The 23478-nt window shown below is 37.9% G+C and overlaps 1 protein-coding gene across 3 annotated transcripts in view; it reads left to right on the forward strand.

Moving 5' to 3' along the window:
* Positions 1-23478, forward strand: part of TTC27 (tetratricopeptide repeat domain 27) — a 191180-nt gene that overhangs the window by 96565 nt on the left and 71137 nt on the right. For 2 of the 3 annotated variants that reach the window (XM_021674421.2, XM_021674423.2), the window contains exons 11-12: positions 3669-3764; positions 6786-6908. In XM_021674421.2, the coding sequence (XP_021530096.2) occupies positions 3669-3764; positions 6786-6908 (219 nt within the window). The remainder of the gene's footprint in view (positions 1-3668; positions 3765-6785; positions 6909-23478) is intronic. The other variant, XM_021674422.2, reaches the window with a different exon arrangement.

The following is a 23478-nucleotide window of genomic DNA, read 5'->3' on the forward strand; positions in this document are numbered from 1 at the left end:
ACTATTTGGGCACATGTTTGCCTCTACTCAATGAACATAATACTTGTGTTCAGCTAATCGTGCTTAAAATTAATCAACAGACCTTCTGAAATGCTTGAAGTAAAACAAAATACTCTTTTGAGAAAGCCATACTCCTAGAATGTTGGAAATACAAGTATCGCTTAAAAAATCATTTCATAGATAAATGCCATTGTAGTTAAACTACTTGTTTGCTGGGGATAGAACAAGGACATAATCCAAGTGGCTTCACTTGCCACCACTGATTTTTCCCATTTATTGTACTTGTAAAGGACTCCAGTTCAATTGAATATGATGGAATTATTTCAGACCAAGTTGCTAGAAATGATCCTGCTCTGAAAAACCTAGAGATGTACTGTAACAATGTCCCCGTGTTTTTAGTGAATTAGCAAATAAAAAAAGAGTACTTTGGATCCAGTAGAGAAAATAGGCAAATAAACAGTACACCCATCAAGCCTTCTTACCTTTTTTTTTTTTTTTTTGTGACTGAGTCTCGCTCTGTTGCCAGGCTGGAGTGCAGTGGCATGATCTTGGCTCACTGCAACCTCCGCCTCCTGGGTTCAAGCGATTCTCTTGCCTCGGCCTCCCAAGTAGCTGGGATTACAAGCCTGCGCCGCCACACCCGGCTGATTTTTGTATATTTAGTAGAGATGGGGTTTCACCATGTTGGCCAGGTTGGTCTCAAGCTCCTGACCTCCAGTGATCTGCCTAACTCAGCCTCCCAAAGCTCTGGGGTTATAGGCATGAGCCAAACCTTACTTTTGTATATTAATTAAATGTTCTTAGTTTTCACTGATAGTTAAATTTTATGTAGATGCTTGTCATGCCTAAGGTAGGAAGAAATATTTTCTGTGTGGGAGTGAAAATAGGCTAGAGTTCCGTTTGGTGTTTATGTGTGGGGGTTTTTTGCGTTTTTGTTTCTTTGTTTTTCGAGAAAGAGTCTCACTCTGTTGCATAGGTTGCAGTGCATTGGCATAATCACGGCTCACTGCAGCCTCCACCTCCTGGCCTCAAGTGATTCTAGTGCCTCAGTCTCAGCTGGGATTACAGGCATGCACCACCATGCCCGGCTAATTTTCGTATTTTTTAGTAGACATGGGGTTTCACCATGTTGGCCAGGTTGATCTTGAACTCCTGATCCACCTGCCTCAGCCTCCCAGAGTGCTGGGATTACAGGCATAAGCCACTGTGCCTGGCCCCCTTTTTTTATTCCGAGACAGGATCTTCCTCTGTCACCCAGGCAGGAGTGCAGTGGTACAAACAGCTCACTGCAGCCTTGACTTCCCTGGGCTCAAGTGATCCTTCTGCTTCGGACTCCTGAGTAGCTGGGCCCATGAACCCATGCCACCAACCCTGGCTACTTCTAAAAAATTTTTTGTGGAGATGTGGTCTTACCGTGTTGCCCAGGCTGGTCTTGAACTCCAGGGCTCGAATAATCCTCCTACTGTGGCCTCCCAAAGTGCTTGGGGTGGCACCCAACCTAGAGTTCTGTTTTTAATCTTTATCATGCATGTAGCTTAATCAGGTTTTTGTATAGGGGCTTACTCATGGTATCCAGCTCAAATGAGTATTGGTTCTCTGCACTATCTTCAGTGGTCTTTGCCATTTTGGAGAATATCCGAGAATTGTAAGAGACACTTAGATACTCTGAGATCATCCAAAAGTATCTGAAATATGTAATAAATCTGTTTATTAATAAATGAGTAAATGAAATATTTACTGAGTACTTAATATGCTTTAGCTAGTTGCAGTAAGTACAGCAAACAACATGAGTTTTATTAGGTGTTAGTAAAAGTAAATTTTATAATGTTGCTTTGGTTTTTATTATTAATAGATAGCATTCGTTACTGTTTTCTTTCCCCCAAAAAACTGTATTGATTAAAAAAAAAAGTGTCCCTTCTTTATGAAGTAATTTGTTCTCCTTTTATGAAGTAATTCAGTGATCTCTTTATTTATGTATTGTAACCATATGTATGCAGCCAGAAGTTATTCTTCTCTACCCTCCCTCCCATAGCTAAACAGCTTTGGGCAGCAGCGTGCAGTTTTTTTGCTGTTAAGTTTCTGTGAAGTAAGGCCAGAAAGCTTTAAACATATTTTGACCAAGATAGTTTAGGAGTCTGGTTATGTCTCAATTTGTTCTGACTGGCTTGACTGAATAACATCTTGGATTTTCAAAGAAGTGTTGTGTAATGCATGTTTGCTCACACTTGAGCTCATACTACAAGATATTCATAGGCTAATAAATGTATCTCCCACCCAGTGTAAAATAGAGAACTCTCAATTTAGGAGAAGTCTCCCTACTCAGAAACTGGTCTCCCTATCTTAGATTTTTACCAGGACATGGTAGATTCCTGTCTGTTTTTACCTTCTGAGCAAGTTTGGACTTGCTCCCTCTTTTACTAGTTTTTGAAGTTTTCCATTAAAAAAAATTAATTTTGTAAAAATTTGAAACAGTTTCCAACACCGAAAAGGTGCAAGAACAGTACAACTTTTTTTTCATCCCAAAGTTTTGGAGAGTAAGTGGCCAACATGGTGCTTCATCATCCTGAAATATGACAAGGAAATTCTCCTGTATAACCCAGCATGTATAATAAAATCAGAAAATTAGCATTGACTTCTTACTACCACTTAATCCTCATAAGAGAGATCTGTGAAAACTAGTCAACTGACAAAAAAAGAAAATCTGAGTACTGCATTGTAGAAAAAAAGGTCATGATAATTCTCAGTTGAGAGAAGTGTACAGAAAAATATGTACACTTAATGTAAACTGAATGGCAGATGAAGAGGCAGGAGAAAATGATCATGAAAATGGGGCTGCTGTCCATGTGTTTCTCTAGCAGTTCCACAGTGTGTCTTCATTCACTTTGATGCTGAATACATGAGCTCTTCTGTGATGGATCACTTGACCACTGGATAGCACCAGCCTTTGACTTTGCAGCTGGCCCTGGTACCTTTTCTCAAAGTCAGCTATTTTGGTCTTGTTGATCTGCTTCTTGATGTAGCTTCTGAGAGTTTAGTAATTCAGTACCATTGTAGAAATTTCAGTACATCAAAAGGATTCTTTCATGTAGGTGGGTTGCAGCTGCCCACTGCAGTATTTAAGATGGTCTCATGTGAATAAATGTCCAGCCTTATTGCTCTCTTGCTGAAGAATGAGAGAACTTGCTCTCTGTGATCAAATAGGTTACCTTTTCCTTTCATTTTATTCCTGAGCAAATAATCCTAAATAGAGTTCTTCATATAATTTTTCTTTGATTTATATTATAAAATGCCATTGTCAAAGTGGCATTATGTTGTGAAATAGATATGCTAAAGAACAGTTCTTCTAAAGATCAGAAGAAACTAAAGAACAGAAGTAAAAAGGCTTATCAATAAGGCTAGTTCTTTAAAAGAACTATTATAGGAAATCTTCATTTTAAAATTTTTCCTGTTAAGTTTTTAATGTACATGTTTATGTAAATGTGGATTAGCTTTTAAGTTTTTTCAACATTTTAAGAAATTCAAGAAAAAATTCACATATCCTATCACCATATCACAATGACCTAAGTTCTTTATTGTTTATATGTACATTTGTATAACTATTATAATCAGGACTTATTTATATTAAAAGTTATACATATAGATTCTGATTGTGATATATGTTCTTTAAGGCTCTTGCAGACCAATTTGAAGATAAAACTACATCTGTATTGGAACGCCTAAAGATTTTCTATTGCTGTCAAGTACCACCTCACTGGGCCATTCAGGTATTTTTGTTGTTTGTCATTGGGTATGGAAAATTCTTGGCATTAGAAAGGTAAATGCATTATAAAATGATGATGTCAATTTATGTTTGAATTTTCAGATATTTTGTTGAAGATAATAAATGCATCTACCTGGCCATTGCTAACTACTTCAAATTACTTTTTTGATTAAAGTGATATTAGACTCATAAAACATTTTTAAAAGAATTGAAAACTATATGAAATAGAATTCTAGAAATTAAATAATAGGAGAATCATAAATGCTTGCATTTTCAAAGTAACTTTAAGGGATGAGGTCTTGCTTTATTGTCCAGGTTGGAGTGCAGTGGCTATTCACAGGTGTGATGATTGTGCATTATAGCCATGAACCCCTGGGCTTAAGCAATCATACCTGCCTCACCCTCCTAAGCAGCTTGCACTACAAATGTGTACCACCATGCCTGGCTTTGAACTAATTTCTTTTTTTTTTTTTTGAGACAGAGTTTCGCTCTTGTTACCCAGGCTGGAGTGCAATGGCGTGATCTCGGCTCACTGCAACCTCCGCCTCCTGGGTTCAGGCGATTCTCCTGCCTCAGCCTCCTGAGTAGCTGGGATTACAGGCACGTGCCGCCATGCCCAGCTAATTTTTTATATTTTTAGTAGAGATGAGGTTTCACTATGTTGACCAGGATGGTCTCGATCTCTTGACCTCGTGATCCACCCACCTCAGCCTCCCAAAGTGCTGGGATTACAGGCGTGAGCCACTGTGCCCGGCCCCTGAAATAATTTCTTATATTAAAATTATTTTGAGGATTTTCTGCCAAAGAATGAACCTTTTAACCTAGTTGTTTACAAAAAGCAAACAAAAGCATTTATTTGATATTCTTTATGTTGTGAGATATCTATGACTTCTCTCCTCTTCCTGAGGGTATGAGAATACCTACTGTAGCTCGTAATGCCACATGGTGGGGTGGGGATTCTAGCCTCTTGTACACATGGTTCTCCTATATTATAGGTGTATTTCCCTATTTTGTAAAATTTTAGCACTGAAAATAACTTAGCCTTTCCAGTGTTGATCATGCAAGTGTACATGAACTAGGTTTCTAGCTTCCTCACTTAGTCTACTTTACCTCCTTTCCTTTGCTTTTCATTGGGTTGTGATTATACCAGCTAATAACAACCAACTTTTACTGCATACTTAGTATGATGCATACATTTTATTCTACATTCCACACATATTCTTTTATTGCAACAATTTTTTAAAATACCTGTTTTACACGTGAGGAAGCTAAGTCACAGAGAGGTTAAGTGGAGTCAGTTGGTGCCCGCCAGGGGATTACAGATGATTTATCTGCTATTGTCATTTTAATCAGCTCTCTGTCCTCTCTTTCGTGGATCATACACATAGATAGAGAGTTAGAATCACAAATGCTAATCCACCATCCAATTATTCAGTCTCCATTATAAGACTTCTTAAGAGTAGGTTATACGTTCTTAAACACAGGGTGAACTAGGAGGTTTATTACGCGTTGGAGTTCATTTTATATATTGAAGGAATCTCAATAAAACATACACAAGTGAAAAAGCTTTATGGTGTCTCAAAAGGAATCGCTTCTTCATAAGAATGTGTCAACAGCTGGAATTTTTTAGTGTGTTTTTGACTCTGAAATTTGTTAGGTGCTTTATATATGTGGCTTGGTGGATAAACATTCCAGACTGAGCTATTAGGATAGAATGTGTCTATTGAGGGTATTGCTCTTTACCTTTTCTTGAACAGAAACATTAGGAAACTTAAATACTTTTCACACTGAATTTAGGCCAAATGCTTATCTGCCTAGGAGGCTGTGGATTTCAGGATCTTCAGGTAGTCAGAGAAGGATCCTTTTTCTTTAAGAAGTTGATTACTTTTTCTTGCATCATAGGGAATAATGATATCTTTATATATTATTTTAAAGATTGAGAAATAACAGAACAGTTTATTATAAAGAGATAATTAGTCTCTACCACTAACTAGCCATATCATCTTGGATGTCATCAACTTTCTTCATCTGTTAAATGAAGATATTGTACTGCTCACTGCATGAGCACTAAGATTTATTCCAGCTCTCATGCTATGTTGAGTTTTTGAAAATGTCCAATTATATTCTCTAAAATAGCCAAATTCTCCTATTATATTTTCATGGGTTACTGATGTATTGGAGCATTCTCAGTATTTATTTTGAAAATATGTAGCTTATACTTTTTAGGTGTATTTTATTTACTTTCTGATATTGTCAATCCTGGACTTTCTGGACTTAACTCTTAAATATATTGAATTTTCAGAGTAGTAAAAGTATACTTAAGAGAAAACAATACAGCTCTCACTAATATGAAACTACACCTTATTTGAACCTTACCTAATTTTTTAAACCTTTTTAATTTTTTTTCTATTTGTGCAGGTGTTAACACTTACAAACCACGGTATATTTGTTTTTAAATATGTTTAACCTTCACTGACTTTAACTCAGTTTGCTCTTTTTTATCTGCCAGGGACTGGGAAATTAGGTAGCTAAGTTTGTTAGAATGTGCTTAAAATAAATCTAAGTAGCTTTCAGTGAGAAAGAGCTAGATATGCCCTTATGAATAAAATTCAGAAGGGCTAATGCATAGATTTTATGTCATCTCTGTTGACTGCTCAGAGTTTTAAAAATTAATTTATTGGATCTCAGCCTTATAAATTAAAGATTGTTGTATATAGACTGTCTAGGTAAAAAATAAATATTGATTTTTGCTTTTTAAGTTCTTAGAAACCATTGGATATATTTAGTATTTTTCAACAGTTTCTATGTTGTTTTTTAATTCCTTCTACCCTATAAAGAGGCTTGTTTTCTAAAGTAAAGGTATGTATTGAATTATTACAAACTTCTAAGTAGTAGAGATTGTAGAAATTATACATTTATTATGATAAGTAGAGCCCTAAAAAGGCAGATTATGTATACCTGCAAGAGAAACAGGAATCTCTCTTTACATCAAGAAGTGTTAATTACTTTAACTTGATTTTTCTAGCGCCAACTTGCAAGTTTGCTCTTTGAGTTGGGATGTACCAGTTCAGCTCTTCAGATATTTGAAAAGCTAGAAATGTGGGAAGATGTTGTCATTTGTTATGAAAGAGCAGGGCAGCGTGGAAAGGTACGTAACTGTCAAATCTGATGGACTGGTGAGAGCTTTCCTTCTGGGAGCATCTTCTCACTTGTTTTGTTTTTCAAGCCCACTTTTGCCAGTATTCACTTATATTCCTTTTTTGACATTTTTCCAGAAAACTTCTAAATGTTTTCTCTGATTTGCATTGGGGCAGATTACTTTATGTGTATGCATGGGTATGTGTATATAGAAGAGGAAAGTGGCCTGAGATTGGGATTTCACATTTAAGAAAGACAAACAAAAGCTTTGAAGACGTGACATTTTGAGTTCTTTTACTCACCTTCTCCGGTAGGATGACTTCAAAGTGAAATAATTTGAATTATTTTAATTATTAGTGAGTTGCCTGATGATCAGATGCTGTGGGCCTCAAGGGAGGTTACCTGGAGAGAGAGTAAGAGCTGCCTTGGTTTGTAAAAGAAAATCCAAAGTGTGTGGTGACCCCTCTTGAGGCAGAAGAATTGTCAAGTGTGTAATGCACATTTAATTCTACCCTTAAATTGAGTCAGGAGGGAAAATGTTGCAATATTTGCATCTGTTATTAATCTGTGGTTTTTTTTCCCGTCACACATGTACAGAATTTTAAGAAGAATAAGGGGCTCTGTATTGTCGGTCACTTTAAAAACTGACACATTGAACTCATATGTTAAATTTTGGATTAAAATTTTAAAAGACTAAATTGAGTACACAAGTAAGCAGAGTAAAGCCCACAAATTGGATAATTTATACCTACAGTCAACCTTTTGCCATCACCCTAAAAAAGAGCAATAGTGATTCAAGCATGTGTTTTTCTTTCTTTTTTCTTTTATTATTTATTTATTTATTTATTTATTTTTATTGCTTTTAGGTTTTGGGGTACATGTGAAAAACATGCAAGATTGTTGCATAGGAGCATATGTGACAGTGTGATTTGCTGCCTTCCTCCCCTTCACCTATATGTGGCATTTCTCCCCATGCTATCTCTCCCCAACTCCCCACCCCCCACTGTCCCCCCCCACTCCCCACTAACAGACCCCAATGTATAGTGCTCCCCTCCCTGTGTCCATCTTTTCCCATTGTTCAACACCCGTCTATGAGTGAGAACATGTGGTGTTTGATTTTGTGTTCTTGTGTCAGTTAGCTGAGAATGATGGTTTCCAGGTTCATCCATGTCCCTACAAAGGACGTGAACTCATCGTTTTTGATGGCTGCATAATATTCCATGGTGTATATGTGCCACATTTTCCCTGTCCAGTCTATCATCGATGGGCATTTGGGTTGGTTCCAGGTCTTTGCTATTGTAAACTGTGCTGCAGTAAACATTCGTGTGCATGTGTCCTTATAGTAGAACAATTTATAATCCTTTGGATATATACCCAGTAATGGGATTGCTAGGTCAAATGAAATTTCTATTTCTAGGTCCTTGAGGAATCGCCACACTGTCTTCCACAATGGTTGAACTAATGTACACTCCCACCAATAGTGTAAAAGTGTTCCTATTTCTCCACATCCTCTCCAGCATCTGTTGTCTCCAGATTTTTTAATGATCGCCATTCTAACTGGCGTGAGATGGTATCTCAATGTAGTTTTGATTTGCATTTCTCTAATGACCAGTGATGTTGAGCATTTTTTCATATGCTTGTTGGCCTCATGTATGTCTTCTTTTGTAAAGTATCTGTTCATATCCTTCGCCCACTTTTGAATGGGCTTGTTTGTTTTTTTCTTGTAAATCTGTTTTAGTTCATTGTAAATTCTGGATATCAGCCCTTTGTCAAATGGGTAAGCTGCAAAAATTTTTCCCATTCTGTTGGTTGCTGATTCACTCTAATGACTGTTTCTTTTGCCATGCAGAAGCTGTGGAGTTTGATTAGGTCCCATTTGTCTATTTTGGCTTTTGTTGCCAATGCTTTTGGTGTTTTGGTCATGAAGTCCTTGCCTGCGCCTATGTCCTGTGAATGGTTTTCCCTAGGTTTTCTTCTAAGGTTTTTATGGTGTTATGTCTTATGTTTAAGTCTTTAATCCATCTGGAGTTAATTTTAGTGTAAGGTGTAAGGAAGGGGTCCAGTTTCTGCTTTCTGCATATGGCTAGCCAGTTTTCCCAACACCACTTATTAAACAGGGAATCCTTTCCCCATTGCTTGTTTTTGTCAGGTTTGTCAAAGATCAGATGGTTGTAGATATGTTGTGTTGCCTCCAAGGCCTCTGTTCTGTTCCATTGGTCTATATCTCTGTTTTGGTACCAGTACCATGCTGTTTTGATTACTGTAGCCTTGTAGTATAGTTTGATGTCCGGTAGTGTGATGCCTCCTGCCTTGTTCTTTTTGCTTAGGATTGACTTGGCTATGCGGGCTCTCTTTTGGTTCCATATGAAGTTTAAGGTGGTTTTTTCCAGTTCTGTGACGAAGGTCATTGATAGCTTGATGGGGATAGCGTTGAATCTGTAAATTACTTCGGGCAGTATGGCCATTTTCACGATATTGATTCTTCCTAACCATGAACATGGAATGTTTCTCCATCTGTTTGTGTCCTCTCTTATTTCGTTGAACAGTGGTTTGTAGTTCTCCTTGAAGAGGTCCTTTACGTTCCTTGTTAGTTGTATTCCTAAGTATTTTATTCTCTTTGTAGCAATTGTGAATGGCAGTTCGTTCTTGATTTGGCTCTCTTTAAGTCTGTTATTGGTGTATAGGAATGCTTGTGGTTTTTGCACATTGATTTTGTATCCTGAGACTTTGCTGAAGTTGCTTATCAGTTTCAGGAGATTTTGGGCTGAGACGATGGGGTCTTCTAGATATACAATCATGTCATCTGCAAATAGAGACAGTTTGACTTCCTCTTTCCCTAATTGAATACCCTTTATTTCTTTTTCTTGCCTGATTGCTCTGGCTAGAACTTCTAGTACTATATTGAATAGGAGTGGTGAGAGAGGGCATCCTTGTCTAGTGCCAGATTTCAAAGGGAATGCTTCCAGTTTTTGCCCATTCAGTATGATATTGGCTGTTTGTTTGTCGTAAATAGCTTTTATTATTTTGAGATATGTTCCATCGATACCTAGTTTATTGAGGGTTTTTAGCATAAAGAGCTGTTGAATTTTGTCAAAGGCCTTCTCTGCATCAATTGAGATAATCATGTGGTTTTTGTCTTTGGTTCTGTTTATATGGTGAATTACATTTATAGACTTGTGTATGTTGAACCAGCCTTGCATCCCTGGGATGAATCCTACTTGATCATGGTGGATAAACTTTTTGATGTGCTGTTGCAATCAGCTTGCCAGTATTCTATTGAAGATTTTTGCATCTATGTTCATCATGGATATTGGCCTGTAGTTTTCTTTTCTTGTTGAGTCTCTGCCCGGTTTTGGTATCAGGATGATGTTGGTCTCATAAAATGATTTGGGAAGGATTCCCTCTTTTTGGATTATTTGGAATAGTTTCAGAAGAAATGGTACCAGTTCCTCTTTGTATGTCTGGTAGAATTTGGCTGTGAACCCATCTGGACCTGGGCTTTTTTTGGGTGGTAGGCTCTTAATTGCTGCCTCGCCTTCAGACCTTGTTATTGGTCTATTCAGGGTTTCGACTTCTTCCTGGTTTAGGTTTGGGAGGAGGCAACTGTCCAGGAATTTATCCATTTCTTCCAGGTTTTCTAGTTTATGTGCATAGAGTTGTTTGTAGTAATCTCTGATGATGGTTTGAATTTCTGTGAAATCTGTGGTGATACCCCCTTTATCATTTTTTATTGCATCTATTTGGTTATTCTCTCTTTTCTTTTTTATTAATCTGGCTAATGGTCTGTCTATTTTATTGATCTTTTCAAAAAACCAGCTCCTGGATTTATTGATTTTTTGAAGGGTTTTTCATGTCTCTATCTCCTTCAGTTCTGCTCTGATCTTAGTTATTTCTTGTCTTCTGCTAGGTTTTGAGTTCTTTTGATCTTGCTCCTCTAGCTCTTTCAATTTCGATGATAGGGTGTCAATTTTAGATCTCTCCTTTCTTCTCATGTGTGCACTTATTGCTATATATTTTCCTCTAGAGACTGCTTTACATGTGTCCCAGAGATTCTGGTATGTGGTGTCTTCGTTCTCGTTGGTTTCGAAGAACATCTTTATTTCTGCCTTCATTTCATTGTTTATCCAGTCAACATTTTCTTTTATTTTTTTGGTGAGATGGGGTGTAGCTCTGTTGCCCAGGCTGGAGTGCAGTGGTGTGATCTTGGCTCACTGCAACCTCCACCTCCCAGGGTCAAGCGGTTCTCCTGCCTCAGCCTCCTGAGTAGCTGGGATTACAGGCACCCGCCACTACACCCAGCTAATATTTGTATTTTTAGTACAGACAGGGTTTCACCATGTTGTCCAGGCTGGTCTTGAACACCTGACCTCATGATCCGCCCACCTCAGCTTCCCAAAGTGCTGGGATTACAAGCGTGAGCCATCACACTCAGTTGCATGTGTTTTTCTTAAATACTTTCCTAAGTATGTCTATTTTAGATTAATAGTAAAAGTTACTTTTCTTTCACTAATCAATTAATGGCAGTGAAGGTCTTTGAATTGTAGTGACTTAAGGAGAAATCAGAATAAGAATGAAATTTTAATGTGGAAGATTATAGACTGGGCATGGTGGGTCACTTGTAATCCTAACACCTTGAGAAGTTGAGGTTGGAGGATCGCTTGAGCCCTGGAGTTCAAGATCAGGCTGGGCAACCAAGTGAGACCCCATCTCTATAAAAAAGCAAAATTAAAAAATAAAAAATTAGCCGAGTGTGGTGGTGCATGCCTGTAGTCCCAGCTACTTGAGAGACTGAAGCAGGATTATCACTTGAGCCTGGGAAGTTAAGGCTGCAGTGAGTTGTGATCACGCCACTGCACTGCAGCTTGGATGACAAAAAATATTATAGAATTAAAATATTTTGATTCTGGGAAAGAACCCCGTAAACCTCCATTCTAGCTCCCTCCTTTTGTAAATAAGATAAGGTTTCCCTTATGATTTGCCTCAGATCACAAGCTGGTTATTTACTATTTATTTGGGAGGCAGTATGGCATGGTGGCTAAAAGCATAGCCTCTGGTCTCTGGCTGCCTGTACTCAAATGCCAGCCTTGCCCCCTGCTAGCTTTGTGACATTGGGCAAGTTGCTTTAATCTTCCTTGTCTTAGTTTCCTCATCTGGAAACACTTAATCTATTTGCCTTACAGGTTTTTGTAAGATAAAGATACGTAAAGTACCTGCAGTGGTGCTTACCTCATAATGTGACATGAGTGTTTGCTGCCATTACTTGCTGTGATTCTATGAGATGTTTTTTCTTCATATTTTAATATCTCTAAGATTGGAATGTATTTAACAGTTGATGGCATCTTCCATTTGCTCTAAGTCAGGTGGGGCTGTCCCATCAGGTTGTCAATACCTGTGCATGTGAAAGTTACTTATAGCGGCCGGGCGCGGTGGCTCAAGCCTGTAATCCCAGCACTTTGGGAGGCCGAGGCGGGTGGATCACGAGGTCAAGAGATCGAGACCATCCTGGTCAACATGGTGAAACCCCGTCTCTACTAATACAAAAAATTAGCTGGGCACGGTGGCGCGTGCCTGTAATCCCAGCTACTCAGGAGGCTGAGGCAGGAGAATTGCCTGAACCCAGGAGGCGGAGATTGCGGTGAGCCGAGATCGCGCCATTGCATTCCAGCCTGGGTATCAAGAGCGAAACTCCGTCTCAAAAAAAAAAAAAAAAAAAAAAAGAAAGTTACTTATAGCTATATTTAGGTCACCATTTCAGTTGAGTTGTGGACACAGTGTCAGCACTACATATTTCGTGTAATTTGCCATTTAAAATGTCTTCAAAAGGATTTCATTATGATTTGACACTGAAACAAAAAGTTATTGAATACAAAGAAAAAGACAGGACCAAAGTAGAGAAATGAAAATTTGGTATTACTGAAATAAACATTTGCCATTGGATAAATTATCACAATTCCATTTCCTTTTCTTTAAAAGCAGCAACCAAGTGCCTTATGGGAGCCAAGAAACAAAGATACCCAAAAGTAGATGAAACTTTCTTTTGTGCTGAGATGTATAAAGAAAGCCTGTCATTTAAAATGTCAAGCAATATATTGAAGCCAGGAAGAATTGCCACATTTTTTCTGAATAGATTGAAAAATATCAAAGCAAACAAGAAACATTAGGTTATAATTAAAAGCATTTTTTCTTTCTTTAACAGAGTTTGTCTTACAACTGACAGCATCTCAAATTTGATGAAATATAGTGTTACATGTCTTCAGAGACTTAAATCTTTTTAGTGACAATTGTCTGACACTAAAGTAGTACTCAGATGTTTAACAAAGGAATCAATGGATGAATGAATATCTTGACTTCTATTCTGATGTAGTTCCCACTGCATCATTCTTTACTGTGCTAGTATTTTTACATTGGCCAAGAAATAAATAAATAATAACTGTACATAAAAATATGGTAGTGTTTGCCGGGCGCAGTGGCTCACGCCTGTAATCCCAGCACTTTGGGAGGCCAAGGTGGGCAGATCACCTGAGGTCAGGAGTTCGAGACCAGCCTGGCCAACATGGTGAAACCCCATCTCTACTAAAAATACAAAAATTAGCCGAGTATGGTGGCAGGTGCCTGTAATCCCAGCTAGTTGGGAGGCTGAGGCAGGAGAATCACTTGAACTGGGGAGGCAGAGGTTGCAGTGAGCCGAGATCTTGCCATTGTACTTCAGCCTTGGGGAAAATAGCAAGACTTTTTCTCAAAAACAAAAAACAAAACAAAACAAAACGAAAAGAGAGGTAGTTTTGAAATAGTAACTTTTGAAATAAGCAAGTTGGTAAATCACATACTCAAAGCATATTTTAGAATATTATTTTTAGAAAGTATTGAAAGATGAGACTTTCCTTAATTGCAGGAGAAAAAAATAATGAATCCATCCCCTTCAGTGAAGGGATTTGACTATGTACACCTAAGTAGTTGTGATGATTATTATTTTTTTAAATGTGCACATGACCTTGTAAGAAATTATCTGTAATAATCACAAATGCCTGTGTTTCTAAATCCTCTAGAAAATGTGCATATTTAAAATTTTAGAAATGTGTAGTCATTTACTTTAAGTTTTTTGTGAGTTTTAGCCAAACACCCCTCAAAATATTGATTTTAAAAGTTGATTTTATGTATTTCATGTAACACATAAAAGACTTCCTTTGTTGCAGTGAGCCAAGATTGCGCCACTGCACTCCAGCCTGGCGCCTGGCTACAGAGCAAGACTCTGTCTCCAAAAAAAAAAAACAACAGCTCCTTTACCTGTTTTTCTTATGCTACATTTGCAGATTTTTTAAAACCATAGACCCTAAAAAGTTTTGCTGCAAGTTAGAAGCAAATGTTTTATTTCTAAAACAGCCGAGATTCTTTTGGTATTTGGTCATTTGCCAGTAGTTGTCACCACATTTTGATTTAACTAGAAGTCTGTGAAATTTTAATCCTTGCATTTTATGCTTAATTGGCATAATTTATTTTTAAAAGGCAAATTTGGAGAAATGTTTAATTCTAATTATTGTGTTCTGGTGCTCATGTTTACACCCTGCTGTTGCAGGGTCTCAGAAATCCTAGCTTGGAAACTACCTGCCTACATTCTTGTTATTTAATGACCATAGGCAAAATAGCTAAGATTAATTTTGCTTGACCTTGGGATCAGAACTGGTTCTCATCTCATTTAGTTTTTAAAGGTTATCTGACCCACTTATATAAAGCAATTTCCCCTAGCTGATGGATGTATTCTTATTTTGTTGAGCAAATTTGATTCCTAATGAGAGACAAAGACTGAGCTGGCATAAGCTGCTTGTGCGGTGGGGTGGGGTAGATACGGGTTGGGACCTCTCTTGCTGTCTCTGTTTCTAGGAAGCAAGGCTTCCTTGAAATTACCTGGTTGTATCTTTTGCTACATTTGCAGATCATTGTAATCATGGAGTCTTAAAAAGTTTTCATTTAAATTACAAGTTAATGTTGTATTTCTAAATTTCTAAAATAGCTGAGACTTTTCTAAAACAGCTGAGACTTTTTTAGCAGTTGGTTTGGATTTCTTGTTCTGGGGCCTTTCTTTTCTAACATAGAGATTCTTTATACAGTTTAAAAGATTTTCCCACAAGTTCTTTCCCCATTTTATAGCCAGAATAGTTTACCTAAAGACAGATCTGCCATGTCATTCTCAGTAACTTCTCTCTGTTTCCAGGGTTAAGTCTGAGCTGTTTAGAATGAGTGGCTTTCAGATCTGTCTATCTGTCTATCTGTCTGTCTGTCTGTCTGTCTGTCAGTCAGTCTATCTGTCTATCAATGGAGTTTCGCTCTTGTCCAGGCTGGAGTGCAGCGGCATGATCTTAGGTCACTGCAGTCTCTGCCTCCTGGGTTCAAGTGATTCTCTTGCCTCAGCCTCCTGAGTACCTGGGATTATAGGTGCACAGCACCATGCCTGGCTAACTTTTGTATTTTTAGTAAAGGTAAGAGTTCACTATGTTGGCTAGGCTGGTCTCGAACTCCTGACCTCAGGTGATCTGCCCACCTCAGCCTCCCAAAGTGCTAAGATTACAGACTCGAGACACCACACCCAGCCTCACTTTATGATCTGGCTCCTGTTTCCATTGCCAATTGCATTTTCTCCTTTTTCTTTTACCCCACCTTCATACCTACTCTGTCATCCAGGTTGCACCTGAAGTTCCAGCAGAACTTTAATAATTTGAATTAAACTACTTGTAAGTTGTTTATTTTGCAGCTCTGTCTTACCTCAGACCTTTGTAATTGTCTGTCTAGAATGTTTGTCTTCCTTTAGCTAACTGCTACTTATTCTTCAGGAGGTTGGTTTCTACAGAGAGCCTTCCCAGATACTTTCCTCCCACATTTGGTAGTGCTGTCCACCTGTGTACTCCTATAGCACCCAAACCTCTCTGGTGCCCCATTTGCTGGCTCATCTGATCTACTAAATGTAAGCTGCTTAAGAACCAGACCTGTTTATATATTATTAACAGCTGTTGCCCCCGGAACCTAGCACAGTTCTGGCACGTAGCAAGAAATCAGTCATATTTGCTGGATGAGTAACTCGTAAGTGATCACTGAATAATTACCTCATTGAAGCAAATCTCCATGTAAGACACTCCTTATGGATGACTCCATGTGGCAGAAGATACTCCTCCAATGGCTGCCTTACTCTTTTCTCTCCAGAAACAAATTATTAGATCCCCTGTTCCCATCTGAGCTTTTTAACTTTGGAAGTAGAAGTAGGAACAAACCTTCAAGAATTTTGATTCTTGCTCAGTAAATGCTAAAGACAGTGTGAGCATATTATGATGTAATGCTGTTTTTTGAGTGCCTCATATGTACTGCATTATTTATTTTATAATTGTCATATACTATTCATAATAACCCACAAAATATGGATTGTTTTTGTCACTTTACTGATTAGCATTACTAAGTGGCAGTTTTGGAATATGAGCTCAGACCTTTCTTTCCTTTACATCCAGCACCCCTTTCTCCACACCTGCCTCCCATAATGGTTATTGTTAATCCCTTAAAAATTAGATATTAGCTTTGTAAATTAATACCTGTTGTGCTCACTTGACTGAGAAAAATAGGCAAAATAATTGAAAATACTCTATAAATTGGTAATGCAAATAAGAGATGATCAACTAATTGGATAACAAGGCCTGTTTTTAATTATTCTGTTTTATCTTGGACCTGGAGTATTTACATTGGCAAGTAACCTTAAAAAAATCAAGCCAGAGCATGGTGTTGTCCCACATATAACTGTAAAAAGCAAGCAGTGAACATTTGACTCCATGAGAGAGTAAGTTGGAGTAGACACCGCCACACAGAAGTCTAGCTGGGAGTGTCTGATGGGTAGGGCATAGTGTTTTGCATTTTTTACCTCTCAGTTGCTGCTCATAGAATAAGAATTTAGACTAGGAGCAAATTGCCATTCTGCTAAAAGAGTTGTTCTTGGTGAGAGTGAAACGTGCTTTGGCGTTCTGTCAGCTGTGCCCTGTCACCTTTATGTACTGTATTGAGGACACAGAGCACCTTTCAGTGGTCAGTCTCCCTGTCTTTGAGAACCAGCCTCTACGGTAAAATCAGAATCCATTTTTTTTTTTTTTTTTTTTTTTTTTTTTTTTTTAGAGACGGAGTTTCGCTCTCGTTACCCAGGCTGGAGTGCAATGGCGCGATCTCGGCTCACCGCAACCTCCGCCTCCTGGGTTCAGGCAATTCTCCTGCCTCAGCTTCCTGAGTAGCTGGGATTACAGGCACGCGCCACCATGCCCAGCTAATTTTTTTTGTATTAGTAGAGACGGGGTTTCACAATGTTGACCAGGATGGTCTCGATCTCTTGACCTCGTGATCCACCCGCTTCGGCCTCCCAAAGTGCTGGGATTACAGGCTTGAGCCACCGCGCCCGGCCCAGAATCCATTTTTGCACCCTGCTTCAAAGTAGAAGGCTAAAATTAGACTATGGCCAGTGTTTTGTAAGTTCCATGTGTGTGTGTGCACACTTTTTCAAAAAATCCTAGAGCTATTGTCAGTAGGCCAAATCTGGCTAATCAGGGAACCTTAAATTCTTAGCCTGCCTTTTCTCCATTCCCTTGGAGCAAACTTGTATTTATTTATTAAGCCTAATTTTGTTCTTCAGGTAGTCCTCAAAGATACTCTGCATACTAGGTATCATCTCTAGTCTACGCTTATTTTTTCCCCTTCATTTTTTATGTGGAGGGCTTCCTATAGTTCTTGGTCTGCCAATTTCCCTTCCTAATATACTGACCAGATGCAAGGTCTGATAAGAACCACTCTTAACACACATTAGAATTTTAATCTTTCTGCTAATTCACAAAATTAAGGCACAGTTCACAGCAAAAAGGGTAGTTTGTTTTGATAATTACTTCTCACTCAAGTATGAATAATTTTCCTGAAATATTTTGTCTACGTTTTCACTGAAGGCTCAACTTAATTTTTCACCCATATTCTTTACCCCAGACCCAAGGCTTCATCCCTGACAGGGTACTTCCTGGAATCCTAGTAGTGCTTATGGTAGGATCTTCCCTCTCTCAAATCTCAAATTTCCCATATAACAACTTGCAGAAAAACCATATCATCATAAATATAAATGAGCCCCAATATATCATGTTTTCAATATATTAGTTCCTTTGCTTGCACATATCTGAAATTCTTCTCAGTTACTTCTCAACACTGAGCCATTTGATCAAAAAATACACCACCAAAAAAAAAAAAAAATACACCACCAGAATGGCGAATACCTCAAATAGCCAAAATCCCCTTTCAGGCCATCAGTTTTGCTCCTCATTGTTTATAGTCCTAAGAAGAATTGTTTCCTAGTTATCATTATATGGTTAGAAGGGCATGCGAAATTTAGATTCTGCTATGTGACCTCTCTATTCACTAGGATAAATTTTTGTTAGGTCTGTCCTAATTTAGTCATATAATGATATTCAATATTGATTTCAGCTAGAGTGTGTCACCTAAAGGAGTTCTTCCCTCATTCCCAAATGGGAAGGATCTTTTATGTTTCTGTTTAGAATCTAAAAGACCTTAGAAAATACCATTAGCCCTTTGTGACTTTAGTATTAGTCCCAGTTGAGTTCATCCAACGTTTATAGACTACCTACTATACCTACCATTTGCTGGTTAAGGATATTCCAAAGATGACTAATAGAAAAGCTTCCTCCCAACACAGTTATCGTCCAATACAATAGATACACATGAGCAAATATTTTAGTATGACAGTGCTAAGATAAAAGTATGTACAGATTTCAAATTCTGTGTGGCTCTCATATTTACAGCTACATATTTCTTCTCTGCTGTCCTGTTCTGAAACAATTGTCCCCTTGGTTTGTATCTTGCATAGATTCCTTCTGAGACTTCTAGGACTCCTGTGATTTTCCACACTTTTATATAAATCTGATGTTTGGTTGAAATTAGCTTTATGTGAAAAAAGTTAGTTTCAATCTTCTACTATCAGTAATTTTTTTCTCTTTGACCTCACTTTCTTGGTTCTTCTTGGCTAAGTTCTGTAATCGTCTACTTAACAGTTGACAATAGCAATTTTTCTGTTTTTGGAGAAAGTACACAGTTGACCAGTGTGATTATTTATGGAAAATATTAATATTCCTAGAAGCTCTTTCAAGTCCCCTCTTCCTAGAGGTAGGGCAACCTCAAATGTCTTGCTTTCCAGTCTGGTTTTCTAATGGAAGGAGTTGAGGAAGAAGACAAGCAGTTTAGGGCTTACTGTGTGCCTGGGAAAATGCTGTGTACATTTTTCATCTGCTTCTTTCAACCTCTCTGAGGTAGGTAAGCCAAAAATGAAGAACAAACTCTGAGAATGTTAGTTTAGTTTGTTCAGAGTCAAACATTTTGTAAGTGGATTTGGCGTTTGAACTCTCTGATTAAAAACACATACATCCATAGCCAGGTGTGGTGGGTCCCGCCTGTAATCCACATGGCGCTAGGAGTTCGAGACCATCCTGACTAACATGGTGAAACCCCATCTCTACTAAAAATACAAAAATTAGCCTGGCATGGTGGTGGGTGCCTGTAATCCCAGCTACTCAGGATGCTAAGGCAGGAGAATTGTTTGAACCTGGGAGGTGGTGGTTGCAGTGAGCTGAGATCATGCCAATGCATTCCAGCCTGCCAACCTGGGTGACAGAGTGGGACTCTGTCTCAAAAAAAAAAAAAAAAAAAAGCACATACATCTCACAGATCTTCTTATAGTTGGAAGTCTATATAATATGCAACACAATTTTTTAGGGATGTGTTAAAACTCTTTTGGTTGTAAAATAATTAACACAAACTAGCTTAGGTAAAAAAGGAAATGTTATTGGTTCATGCAACTGAAAATTCTAGTAGACCTTGCATGAGAGCTCATGCAGGGGCTCAGATGATATCATCAGGACTTTGTGGCTCTCTCTATGAGGCAGACATGGTGGCCACAGGAAGCTCAAGTTTAGTAATCTTAGTGGAAAAATATAGTCAATTCCAAATCTCTAACAGAAAGATTCAGTGGAAGACTGAAGGGCTTGAGTTATGTGCCTTCTTCCCTCTCATCTGATAGGAACTACCTGGACCATACATAGAGTGGGTTTTCCCCAGGGAAGAGGAGTTCAGTTATCAGAAGATCAGGGAAGGGATGCTGAGCGGGAAAAAAAGGAACTGTGATGTCCACTGTGGGATGGGAGTTTAATGACCTAAATCTGAAATTGCAAGCTGGCAGCTCATGGGTGAATATAGGCCAGAGAGGCAGTTTGTTTGCTTTACACAGTGTTTTGATAAAAGAAAAAAAAAAGCAAATATTTTTAGGATATTTCATCTAAAAAAAATCTAGATTTCTTGGCCTCTCTTAAGGAATTGAAAGATGTAGAAACACTGGGCAGCCAGAGTCCCACACTGGTGTCCTAACTGGCTGGAGTTGAGCAGTGGCTCTTTCCTTTGGATGCTCACCTACCAGCCGACTATACTCATTCTCAAGAATTGGCAAGAATCTCTGGGTATTTGAGCGTATGACCCTTGCTCTAAACAGTGCAGGTTTCCCTGGTCAAGTAAACAATGGGTTATTCTGGCTGTAATTATAGGTTCTGCTTGAGTCTTGGCTGACTTAGTTTTATGCTGAGATTTACTACTTATGCATAGTCATCGCCAAAAAATTGTATGAAAATTAACAATTAGTTGTGTGGAATTACAAAATAAAATGATTGTTGAAACAGATCTGTATGTTCGTAGGGCAGGGTAATGGTCTTTGGGGTTTGCATCTGACAAGATTCTTGCAAGCTCTGCAGGTTCATTGCAACCAGTTGCCCATTTAAATATGTTTTTGTTGTTTGGAGAATGTATTTTTATCCTTTTTAATAGACATTTAGATGGAAAGTTTCTTACATCCTATAAGAATGCACATCTATATATTCCCACGGGAAAATAGTAACCCATAGCTGGAAACTCTAAAGCTTTTGCATTCTGTGAAGATATCTGGCCATTCACATTTTGATGTTGCAGAAGTGATGTTACGTAGACCCTGATCCTTTGTTTATGTTCACTGGGCACATCTTTTGTAGTAATAAATTATGTAAATTGAGTGGATAAGTGGAGGAAGACAGAGAAAACAACATTTTGGAAAGAGTGAAGAAGACTGAGGAATGCGATATAACTAGCTGAAGAAAGGAAATACTGCAAGCATTGCCCTCGGGAAAGATAATTTTGTTGGCAGAAAGAAGAGGTATAAGATCTCAAGGAGAAAAAATTAACTTATCTAACGCAAAAATGTGGGATAGAATTTGAGGAAAGAGGTCAGTTCAGACCAAGCAGGGTGACTGCTCTAGTGTTTCTCACCTTCTCTGGAAAGTTATACCCTCTGGCCATTCAGACCCAGCTTGCAGTGCATATGATGTCCAGAAAGAACTGATATTGTTGCGTAGCAACAAGTTACACACCATCCACTATGTTCCTCATTCTTAAGAGAGCTGTGGTAGGTGGGAGTTGGTGGAGAAAATATATGAAATCTTGAGTACCCTAGCATTTCCAAATGTGAAGATTTTCCTGATTATGATTTAATTTTTCATTTATATACAGATGCTTCTTGACTTAAAATGGGGTTACCTCCCAACAAACCCATTGTGAGTTGAAATTAATTGTAAATCTAAACTGCATTTAATATGCCTAATTTACTGAACATCATAGTTTAGCCTAGCCTACCTTAAATGTGCTCAAAACACATTAGCTTAAAGTTGAGCAGAGTAATGTAATACAAAACCTATTTTGTAGTAAAGTGTTGTGTATCTTGTGCAGTTTAAAGTGAAAAGCAGAATGATTACCTGGGTACTTGGCATACAGTTTCTGCTGAATGTGCATTGCTTTTGTACCATTGTAAATTTAAAAAATTGTATGTCAGACAATCTTAAGTTGGGAATTGTTAATATTTATTTTGTCTTCTTTACAATGGTTGCAGAATACCGGGTATTGGACTCTGGTAAATCTTCACAATCTATTATATAGTATTATTTGAAGTAGAATAAATATTTGTAGAATGGTGTTTTTAACCAAGCAGATTCTTTGAGAGTATGATTTCATGTCTGAGCTGTGGATCCTATTTTTAGTGTAGGATACTTGGGGAGTGTAGTATTTCCCTGTAATCCTTTTTCTGTAAGATTGGTAGTAATGTCTGTAATTTCTGTAAGATTGGTAGTAATGTTTCTTCTTTCTAATTTTAGTACTTTGATTCTAAAAATTTAACTTTGGGTTTGTTGATTTTCTCTATTATTTTTCGATCCTATTTATTTATTTATTTGTATTTTAGTAAGATGGGGGTTTTGCCATGTTGACCAGGCTGGTCTTGAACTCCTGACCTCAGTGATCCACCTATCTTGGCCTCCCAAAGTGCTAGGATTACAGGCATGAGCCACCACGCCCTGCCTCAATCCTCTTTTTTTAAATTTATACCATAATTTTTTTTCCTTTCTTCTTCTTGCTTTGAATTTAGTTTGTTGTTCTTTTTCTAGTTACTTTTGTTGGAAGGTTAGATTATTGATTTGAGATCTTCTTTTTCAATATAAGTATTTATAGGTATAAATTTCCATTGAATCAGGATTTTGCTACATTCCATAAGTTTCAGCATATTTTGATTTTGTTTTTATTGATCTCAAAGTGTTTTTAATTTTATTGTAATTTCTTCGTTTCATTGATTATTTAAGGGTATTGTTTAATGTCCACAAAATTTCCTTTGTTATTGATTTTGAATTTTATCCAATTGTGGTTGGAGAACATACTTTATATGACTTCAGTTTTTCATATTTGTTGAGACTTGTTTTGTGGCCTGTCATTCTGCTCTTGGCTGGAGTTTTCTTTAAATCTCTGTTAGATCTACTCGGTTTATAGCATTATTCAAATCTTCTACTTACATCTTTTATGTAGTTATTCTGTCCATTTTTAAAAATTAGGTATTAACATCTCCAAATATTATCTGTTTTTCTCTTTAGTTCTTTCAGTTTTTGCTTCATCCAATTTGGAGTTCTTTTAGCTGCACATATGTTTGTGATTGTTACATCTTTCTTGATGGAGTGATTTTTTTATCATAAAAATTTCCTTTTGTTCTAACAATTCTTTTTCTTTTGAGGTGGAGGCTTGCTCTGTTGCCCAGGCTGGAGTGTAGTGGTGCAATCTTGGCTCACTGCAGCCTCTGCCTCCTGGGTTTCCAGCGATTCTCCTACCTCAGTCTCCTGGGTAGCTGGGATTATAGGTGCACACCACCATGCCGAGCTAATTTTTGTATTTTTAGTACAGATGAAGTTTCACCCTGTTGGCCAGGTGGGTCTCGAACTCCTGACCTCAGGTGATCTGCCCACCTCAGCCTCCCAAAGTGCTGGGATTACAGACGTGAGCCACTGCGCCCAACCCAAGTTATATTCTTAATGCTTGTACTGGGGATTACTTAAAATAGTTGATTTTAAGTCTTTGTCTAGTAAGTCAATATCTGGGCATCTTTAGGGATAGTTTCTATTGATTGCTTTTTCCCTGTATAAACATATTTTCTTGTTTCTTTGCATTTGTTTGCCCCAACT

Source organism: Aotus nancymaae, unplaced genomic scaffold (assembly GCF_030222135.1).
Source record: "Aotus nancymaae isolate 86718 unplaced genomic scaffold, 86718_ANA_hifiasm-v0.15.2.pri h1tg000057l, whole genome shotgun sequence".
NCBI classification, from domain to species: domain Eukaryota; kingdom Metazoa; phylum Chordata; class Mammalia; order Primates; family Aotidae; genus Aotus; species Aotus nancymaae.